The sequence below is a fragment of the Azolla caroliniana genome, unplaced genomic scaffold (genome assembly GCF_043228905.1).
Source record: "Azolla caroliniana isolate FFs.n. ecotype wild unplaced genomic scaffold, voAzoCaro1.0.p SCAF_12, whole genome shotgun sequence".
NCBI lineage: Eukaryota > Viridiplantae > Streptophyta > Polypodiopsida > Salviniales > Salviniaceae > Azolla > Azolla caroliniana.
The window spans coordinates 7113347-7123092 of record NW_028230447.1 but is presented as its reverse complement, the minus strand read 5'-3'; the positions used below and the strand labels follow the sequence as shown (position 1 = coordinate 7123092).

Genomic DNA, 9746 nt, shown 5'->3' with positions numbered 1-9746 from the left:
GGCTTACCGGGCCGAAATGATCATGAGGGATATCCCGGTGGACAAGCGGCTGCCCGGATTCCCTCGGGTGGTGACGCCGGGCATCCACGCGGAGGTGCTCGAGGTGCTGGCTGGATGCCAGACTTGGGAGGAGTTCGAGTTGCAGCTCCTCGAGAAGTACGGGTTTGACGACTCGCTTCGGCTGTCGAGGCGGGACTTCATGGCGTGGGTGGAAAGCCTCGGAAAGGGGAGGAACACGTCGGTGCTCCTCCAGGAGTTCGAAAAACGGTTCGCGCGGCTGTCAACGCTGGACCGGACGGTGCTCGAAACAAGTCGAGTACTATTGTTTGTCAAGTCGGTGGACGCGCTCGACAGGGAAAAGGTGGGTCCCCTATTGGAAACAGATGAAGGGCTCACGGCAGACTGGGCCGTGGTAAAACGGGTTTGCAGCCGTTTCGACAAACGATGCGATTGAAGTGACGGAAGCTCGTCGAGGCCGGGGCCGGTCCCGGGGAGGAGGCTCGAGGAGCCGGTATCGGTGCCGGCCGATAGGAAGGAAGAGATCCGAATCTGGCTAGAGTCGGGGTCGGCATCGAACGACGTGGTCAGAGGCCCATCCAAAGGAGCGGCTCTAGAGGAGCTGACATAGATGGTGCGTGACTTGTAGATCGCACAGGTCCGGAGAGACAGTGGCGAACAACCTCGCGACTGGAGGCCGCCGGCTGGGCAGCGGTGCATGTGGTGTGAGGCGATCGGTCACATTCGAAAGGATTGCGCGGATTTCGCCGACGCGCTCAGGACCAATGTGGTGTACCTCTGGAACGGGCGGGTGCACGTGAGTGAGACCCGGAGAGCCCTAGAACTGAATACGGGGTGCGGTGGAATGAAGAGGTTGATGGAAGAGGCCGCGGCACGACACATTGAAGTCGTCAACTACTCGGTGTCGGCGGGAATTCGGGTTGGGGGTGATGAGACCCGGAAGGTGAAGGACTCCGGATTCTGGCCGCTAGTGCTAGAAGGACTCTTCGGAGTTCGGCTGAAGAAGGAAGAGGCGGACCGCGCGGAACAGTGGGTCTAGGAGGTCACCTGTTGGGACGATCCGGTCGAAGAGAAAACGGGCTTCGTAGAAGCCGCTTGCCAGAACTATGAGGTTCTGGTGGAGGACAAATGGGCAGGAAAGGCCGGAGGGGTTGGCCCCCTGTAGAGGTATGAGACCCGGTTCGGACCGAAACTGACCGGTGCCGGCAACCCAGGCGCGCCGGACGGAAAGAAGCAGGCGGGGTTTCGGTTGAGCATCGAGATCGAAAGGACCATAGACTTGCGAAAGGTCCTGAAGGAACGTATCCTCGACAGCAAAGTGGAGCTGTCATTGCAGGAGGTGCTGGGAATCGCCAAGAGGGAGTTCCACGACTCTATCGTAGACTTGGTGAAGCGGAAGAGGCTCTCGACGGAGCCGGAACCGGTGAAGCCGGTGGAGGTGTGGACCACGCACTTGGAAGACGAAGCCCTGGAAGACGAGTTGGTGGGAAGCCACTACACGAAGCCGCATTGGGCCAGGGCAACTACGGAAACCCCTGTACGGATCGGCAACGTTCTGGAACTGGTGGTGGCGTTGGTAGACCATGGATCCGAAATCAACCTGATGTCCATGGATTTCTACAAGAAGGGTAAATGGCCGATCAACACCAAGCACGGCTGGAAGATACGGGCAACGACGTGCGCCACGGAAGAACTACATGGGGCCTGTCCGAACGTGCGGGTGAAAATCGGCGGTGTCGAGATCGACCAACACTTCTTCGTGCAGGAGACATCCTCACATCCGGTTATACTAGGAGAGCCATATATCACGGCGGCACGGATGGAGACCAAGGTGTTGGATAACGGTTCAGCTTATGCAACAGTCAAGAGCCAGGACGGGCGTCGCTCAGTCCAGTTCCTAACGGTGCGACCAAACCACGAGCGTAACCCTGAGGCCCTCGGCGGCGAAACCCGAGGGGATTTTTAGAGAGGGCTATCAAGGCGTGGGGCCGCGATAGTTCGGACACCCGGGAAGAACCCCACAAATGTACAATACAGAAGAAGACCTGTACCATAAGTAGGAAATTTTGGTTCTCCAACAACGGAGGTTGTACTATAACCGGCGTCAGCGGCCGGGAGAGGAAGCGAGCGGAGGAGCGGCTCAGAGGATGTGGAGTCCTCTTCCCCGACGAAGACATCAGCGGTGCCATGGAGGCGGTCTCTTTTGACGACACCTTGGGCGAACTGCGAAAGGTGATCGGTGAAGACCTTAGAGAAGACCGGACCGTTCCGGTAGCGTCAATGGGAATGTACGAAGTCATCGCGGACTTCGGGGAAAGGATCGGGTCGGATCGGATGGCCCGCGTGGATACAAAGTACAAGACTGTGGACCGGAAGGTGAGGCCAGTCGCGGCACCCTTGCCGAAGGGCAGCGAGGAGCGGATAAAAGGGGCCGTGTCGGACCCAAGTTTACGGAATCCGGCTGGCATAGGGCACTGGTTCACCGACATAACGCTACGGGAGCTCAAGGTCGGTGGGGGCGGCTTTCTACTACCGACGGAGGAGGACCGGTTTTGGAGAATGCTCGGGAGGCACGGGAAGGCTTTCGCATTCTCACTGGAGGAGATCGGGTGCGTAGACCTGATAGTTGTCGAACCGATGGTGATCTTCACGGTACCGCATGTACCGTGGAATCTCAAGCCGATTCCGGTGCCGAGAGCTCACATCCTGAAGTTGATGGAGCTCCTGAAGCAAAAGGTGGAGATGGGCATCCTCGAACCGTCGAGTGCCCCGTATTCGAATCGGTGGTTTACGGTGCCGAAGAAGAACGACACGCTGCACTTCATTCATGACCTGCAACCGGTCAACAAGGTGACCATCCGTAATGCAGGAATCGGACCGACCATAGACGAGTTCGCGGAGGCCTTCACTGGAAGGTCGATCTATTCTGTCGGTCAGTTCCAACTAGCCGTGCAGAGTAGAGACATTACGACGATGCGGACTCCTCTCAGCCTAGTGCGGATGTGTACCCTGCCACAAGGAGGGACGAACTTAGTGGCTCACATGGTGAACGCAATGAACAAAGTGCTCAGGGATTGTATCCCGGACATCACCATGCCATTCTTAGACGACATCCCGATCAGGGGATGCCCGGTGGAGAAAAAGGACGAGGCAATCGGGCCGGACGGATGTCGGAATTTCGTGGCGTCCCACATCGATGACTGCGAGAAGGTGCTGCAGAGACTAGAAGGCGCGAGGCTCACCTTCTCCGGGGAAAAGTCGGCCTTCGGGCAATCAGAGATCATGGTCGTCGGGCACCTATGCGGACCATACGGTCAGAAACTGTCTCTGGCCAAGGTGGAAGCCATCTCCGCGATGAAGCATGACTGCAATTCGGTCACGAAGGTTTGCAGATTCTTGGGAGCATGCGCGTTCTACCACATTTGGATCCCGCACTACACACATGTTGCGGAACCCCTCTACGGACTATTGAAAAAGGGGCATAGCTTTGAGTGGAGAACGGAGCACACGGAGTCAGTACGGAGACTAAAGGAGGCGCTTACGGTAGCGCCGGCTCTCCGTAAAGCGGTTTACGGAAAGGATGTTCCCATCTGCGTGAGGGTGGACACCAGCCCGACCGGGATCAGGTGGGTAATCAGTCAGGAGGACAAGGGCAGCGTACGATTCCCGATCCGGTTCGGGGCAAAGGTATTGAGCGAGCGGCAGCGAGGATACACCCAAGTTAAGCGCGAGCTTTGGGGTGTCGTTCGACAATCAAGGCCGACAAGGATTATCTGATCGGGACGGAGGTGATCATCGAGACGGACTGCCTGCCGATACTCGGCATGATTTCCGGATGCGCGAAGCCGGACCTAGCAATGCTCTGGTGGATAGCGTACATTAAGTCCATGAACCCAGAGATACGACACATCTTAGGGAAGGACAACGCCATGGCCGACATGCTTTCGAGGGCAAGGTTCAACGACGAAGACGACATGGTTTCGGATGACGAAGAAGTCGGCGAGGACTTCTTCGGGTCGGCTAACGTAACGACGAGGAAAAGCGACACTCCGGCGCTTAACGAATTTGACGAAAGTAGGTACGATGGGGAGTGGCTCCAAATCGGGAGGTTCCTACGGACGATGACGCCGGACGCAGCATGGGCGAGAGAGGAGGCGAACCGGGTACGGAAGAAGGTGTACCGATTCTTCCTGTGGGACGGGTGCATATGGAGGCACCCAAAGAAGAGGAGCGGCATCCCACTCCAAGTAGTGGCAAAGAAAGAAGAACAGGGGAAATTACTGGCGGCATTTCACGAGAGACCCTGGGCCGGACATCGCGGAACGTGGGCCACGTTCGAAAAGCTGAAGGAGAAGTACTAGTGGCCGCGGCTGTACCAGGACGTGCATCGGTTCGTAACGACTTGCGAAAGCTATCAGATGCACTCCGTAGTCCGACACCGGGACGAGCTACACCTGACCTACCCGCCTACGGTCCATTTCAAGTGGATGGTAGACTTGGTGACGATGCCGATGGGGGTAGGACAGATGCAATACCTGGTGCTTGCACGGGAAGACTTAACGAACCAGGTGGAAGGCAGTGCACTGCAAAGCAAGACAATGACGGCGGTATTCCGGTTCCTGATCGAAGAAGTAGTGTGTCGGTACGGGTGCGTTGGGAGGATCGTGGCGGACCGGGGAGAGCTGGATGCGCGGGAGGCTGAGGAGCTGTTCAACCGGCTAGGCGTCAAACTCTCCCTCACTACGTCGTACAATCCGGAGGCGAACGGAAAGGTGGAACGTGGGCACGGGCCGATCGTAAAGGCGTTGGTGTGTGCATGCGGAGGGCAGGTCGGGAATTGGCCGCGACTCCTTCCTTACGCACTATGGGCGGACCGAACTACACACAGTTCGGTGACAGGGTTTATGCCGGCAGAGTTGATGTACGGACAGAAGCTGATCATGCCGGTGGAACAGACGGTTTCTTCATGGGCGGCGGTAGATTGGAAGGACGAAATGAGTCGGGAGGAGTTGCTGGCGGCGCGGATTTGGCAACTCGAGCGGAGGCTGGAGGACGTGATACAGGCGAAGGAAAAGCTGCGAGCGGCAAGGGAGCAGAACAAGACCCGGTTCAACCGGACGCACTGGTTGCGACCAAAGAAGATCGAGGAAGGCGATTGGGTCTTGGTATACGACAACAACCTCGACAATCAGCACAAGGCGGTGCGAAAGTTCGCTAGGAGATGGTTCGGACCCTATACGGTGATGAGCGGGAACGACAACAACACGTACCACCTCGCGGAACTCAACGGTACACAGTTAGTGGTGCCGGTGGCCGGGAAGTGGATCAAAGAGTTCAAGAAGCGGTTCGAAGACGAGCCAGAGCCGGCGAGCGAGAGTAACGATGACGATCAGTTCGGGTCCGACGGAGAATCGGAGAACGACAAGTGAAGCCGGTTTTCTTCGGTGTCTACCCATCTCTAGCGCATGCCGGTGGAGGCGCGGTTTGGTGGGGGTGTATGTCGTGAAGAAAACCGGCCATAGGCGGAATCGAAGAAAAAGGCACATGAACCGGCTCTTACACGGGTGGACGCGAGGATTGAAATATTGTACATAATTTGTAATTAAGGCGACTGGTGTAAATACTAGGTAATGCACATTTATTAGGGGATTTTGTGCGTATCTTTGTCGACACGGACAGGGAATAAAGCAGTTTGGCTAAGGAAAAGGGGGCACCCCCTTTTGGGGAACTATTTAAGGAGAGAGAGGAGGAAGGAACAGGGATATAGCACGCTAGGGAGGATGAAGTGCTGCTGCAGATCTGGGTGCCAAGCTCTCTCTTCTCCTCCGGCCGTCAGTCTCTGTGGCGGAAGCTCGCTGCCTCTGCTTCGTGGACAACCCATGTGCTTCCAGCAGAGGCTCTCCCCCCTTTTTTTTGTTTTGTTTTTGGGAGTCGAGCGAGTGCTGTATGTGTGTGTGAGTAGGATCCCCGTGTCGGGTCCATCGCCGCCTTGCCGGTTGTAACCGTCAGAGTCGTATTCTCTTGTATTCTCTTGTCGTTGTAAACTCTTGTTATTGAAATCGAGTGCCACGTTCTATATCTCTCCTTCTCGCTTCACGTATCTACAACTCTCTCTCTCTCTCTCTCTCTCTCGCTCCTTGGTTCAAGACCCCCGTGGTAACAACACGACAACGTTCTTACCAAATACACTATGGGTTGCCATTGGACAACTTAGAGTATAATCTCACCAACTTGAGATTGAGAATGGTCGTACTCATGGAGTCCCCAGAGAGAAAAGGATTGTAGATTATGTCACTATAGATAGAGCATTAGTATCACTTTACATGCAAGTGTCCAACTTACTTTGAGATAAGGGAAAAATAGCAAAACATATTGTGAAATGCACATAGGCACAAAGGTACACCGGAATATTAGGACCCTCTTCCACCCTCTCCAAACTATTAGATACCTCGAATATAAAGACACTAGGTAGGTACATCTTAACTACAAAATGTTAACCATAACCTTCCTAATAATATTCACTAACATGTAACCACTAAATTTTTTGAGGGACAGGAAGGGACGATGAATGTGGGCACACCTACACCACTAGGCCTCTCCCTCGCTGAAGTAGAAAACCAAACAGCAACCAAACACCCTCGGATACCCAGTCTCAAAGTCAGAAGATAAGGGAACGTGAGTTACACCGCCCATAAGCTATGCTAAAGCCCAATGTGTCGGCATTGCATATGCACTCTCACTTTGAGCTAATAGAGGGGATATTTCAATTAGTGGAATTGCCATTGGTTAAAAAGGATGAAACACTAGAGATAGAAGTCAAGATAGATCTTCATTCATTAAAATAGTTAGATACAAAGCACGACTAGTTTTTATTATGAAATATATACGGCTTTACAAATTTCAAATCATCCTCTCCTTAGAGCAACACATCCTCAATTGCTTTAAGATAAGAAGAAGCAATAGCAAAGTAAACCAATAAATGAAGGGAAGATTGTTGGGGAGGAACTTAGAGGAGATATGCTTCAGTCCAACACTTTCTCTCCAATTTTGTCGGTTTCGATGGCAAGTTTCATGGCGTGGTCTCCGAAGCAGATGGGTGGGAGGGCCGGGCGATCTGGTGTGACAAGTTGTGGTGCGGGCTTGATGAGCGCTTCGTGGTGCAAGTCATAGAACGCTGCGATTGACACCCTCCTCCTCGACGTGTTCACAACTGCCCGGTGTTGGATGCTCTTGTAGATCCCATTGCTCACAACCTACTCATCCCATGATCATTCACAAACATCACAACACATAAACAAATATCCCTAAAAATCATTGACTCACACATCTAACCATAGTTGTTAAAAAACACGTATTCTACATTTAGAATACTCTAAAGTAACGTATTCTACACGTATTTTATGCCAAGTATTCTACAACAATGCATCTAGCTACTAAAGTATATGTTCCCAATGTTCAAAGGTGTATCCCATGGCCATTTGATGCTTTACAACATGCATAAACAACCCAACATCATCGGCTTACACATCTACCCGAGTATAATCCTCAAACACAAGATCAAGCCTATATATAAAATAATGTTGAATGTTCTTGTAGATCCCCATTGCTAACATTGGCTAGCGCACATATCACCCACATATGTAACTTACATATCACCATTGCTAGCATTAAGTAGCCTATATATCGCCCACATATGTAGCTTACATATCACTATTGCTAGCATTAAGTACTTAGTAGCTTGTATATCACCCTACGCCCACATATGTAGCCTACATATCACCATTGCTAACATTAACGAGCCTACATATCACCCACATATGTAGCCTAGATATCACCATTGCTAACATTAACTAGTTTACATATCACCCACATATGTAGCCTACATATCACCATTGCTAACATTAACTAGTCTACATATCATCCACAATATTATGTCTCCATCCCCAAATAATAGAATTTGCACACATGTACCCTAGAAATCACCCACAACATTAAGTCTGTCCCTCATTGTAATTAGCATTTACAACTCTGAATTACGGCCCATACATATTGCGGTAAGTTGTTTACATACCTCGACCATGTCGGCCACATTGATGATGTATGCCCCGGGGAGGGGCTTGACGGGGTACCATTCTCCGTCCTTGAGTACTTGCAAACCGACCACATCATTGAGCTGCCAAAGACATGTGACGGCCCCTAGGTCGGTGTGTTTGTTTGCTCCGACCGCGAGCTCTGGGTTGGGGCATGGAGGGTAATGGTTAATGAGGAGGTCCTGGTGAAGCACACCTAGGGCGTCTTGGATGTAGTTGGGTGGAAGGCCAAGATTGATGGACAAGCATTCCAAGAGGCGTTCCGCGAGACCCTTCATTTCCATGGTGTACTTGATGATAGCATCTCTTTTAAGCACAAAAAATATGGGCAAACAAGACATTCTAGTTAGCTAGCTAACCACATTTGTATGTTAGGTTTTAATATTCATTCCATAGACAATTGGTCAAAAAACAGCCAAAAAATGTCCATAGCCTATCATCTCTTTAAGCACAAAAAATATGGGCAAACAAGGCATTCTAGTTAGCTAGCTAACCACACTTGTATGTTAGGCTCTAATATTCATTCTATAGACAAATAAATGTTCAAAAAACAGCCAAATTGTCCAGAGCTCTCTATCTATCTATAGTCTATGCATATACACAAAGTAATCACACACCATGAAGACATTCTAGTTAGCTACCTGAACGATGGGCGGTTCGGCCATGTCTCGTAGTCACGCATCGACTCGGGGTAAGTCCGGAGCAGGAAATAGTCTCTCCAGTCCCTAGCCCCGGTGTCGGGTTTCACATATCCGGTGCCATAGCCTTGACTAGCCACACCTTGCTTGATGCCGCCGGGCGATCGCTCGGAGATGGGCAATGCCAAGAACTCCTCCACCTGTTGCTTCATGCCTTCCATCACACTTGGCTCGACTCCATGGTTTATGACTTGGAAGAAGCCCCATTCGACACAAGCATTGTGGATGGTGGCTAGGGTTTGGGTGCGCCGTGAAGGGTCGAGGAGGCCGGCCATGTCGACCACCGGGATCTCATCACTCGAGCGGGAGAGTGCGAACGCGGGCCGGTGCTCCTCGGGGAGGATGAATTTGGAAGGGATGGACGATGGGCGGGGGACACCATTGTCATCATCAATGCCCACCGAGGACGGCGAGGAGTTGAGCCGGCTTGCGGAGAGGGTCTCCACAAGGTCGGCTTCCACGAGCTTGGTAGGATGATGGGTGTTGTTGGTGTCTATGGTTGTGGTCCTAGTTTTGGTGTCATGGTGTGGCAAGGAAGGTGCCATTAGGGGGTTAAGATTGGATTCGATTGATTGTCGCTTCGATCTCAAAATGTAGAGGTGTGAAGAGAAAGGTGATAGAAGAAGAGCATAAATATATAGTGAGTTGGGATTTCCTTCTACGTTGTCAATGCCATTCCAATGAATGCTTTCATGATACCATCTCCATGAGAATAGTGTGTGTGTTTTACATGACCCACGTGACTTCCATGTTTGGTATTATGACCCACGTCCTCGTGTGCCCATTCTCTCACGTGAACCCCGCCCCTTTCTTCTTGTTTATATTATACACATTTACATATATGTACACACACACACACACACAATAATATATATGAAGTCCTTTACCACCCAAAAGTGATAAAATGGTAGAGAACTTCATCCAAAAGTTCCTCACCATA

The 9746-nt window shown here is 51.9% G+C and overlaps 1 protein-coding gene across 1 annotated transcript; it reads right to left on the bottom strand.

The window, feature by feature from the left end:
* Window positions 1-6826: 6826 nt before the first annotated feature.
* On the bottom strand, window positions 6827-9366 carry LOC147856986 (fe(II)/2-oxoglutarate-dependent dioxygenase 4-like). The gene is made up of 3 exons (XM_087328432.1): window positions 8750-9366; window positions 8090-8414; window positions 6827-7271 (listed from the first exon to the last, which is right to left on the bottom strand). Exons 1-3 carry the CDS (start codon window positions 9349-9351, stop codon window positions 7041-7043), a joined length of 1158 nt encoding a protein of 385 aa, XP_087184558.1. The 5' UTR covers window positions 9352-9366; the 3' UTR covers window positions 6827-7040.
* Window positions 9367-9746: the final 380 nt, after the last annotated feature.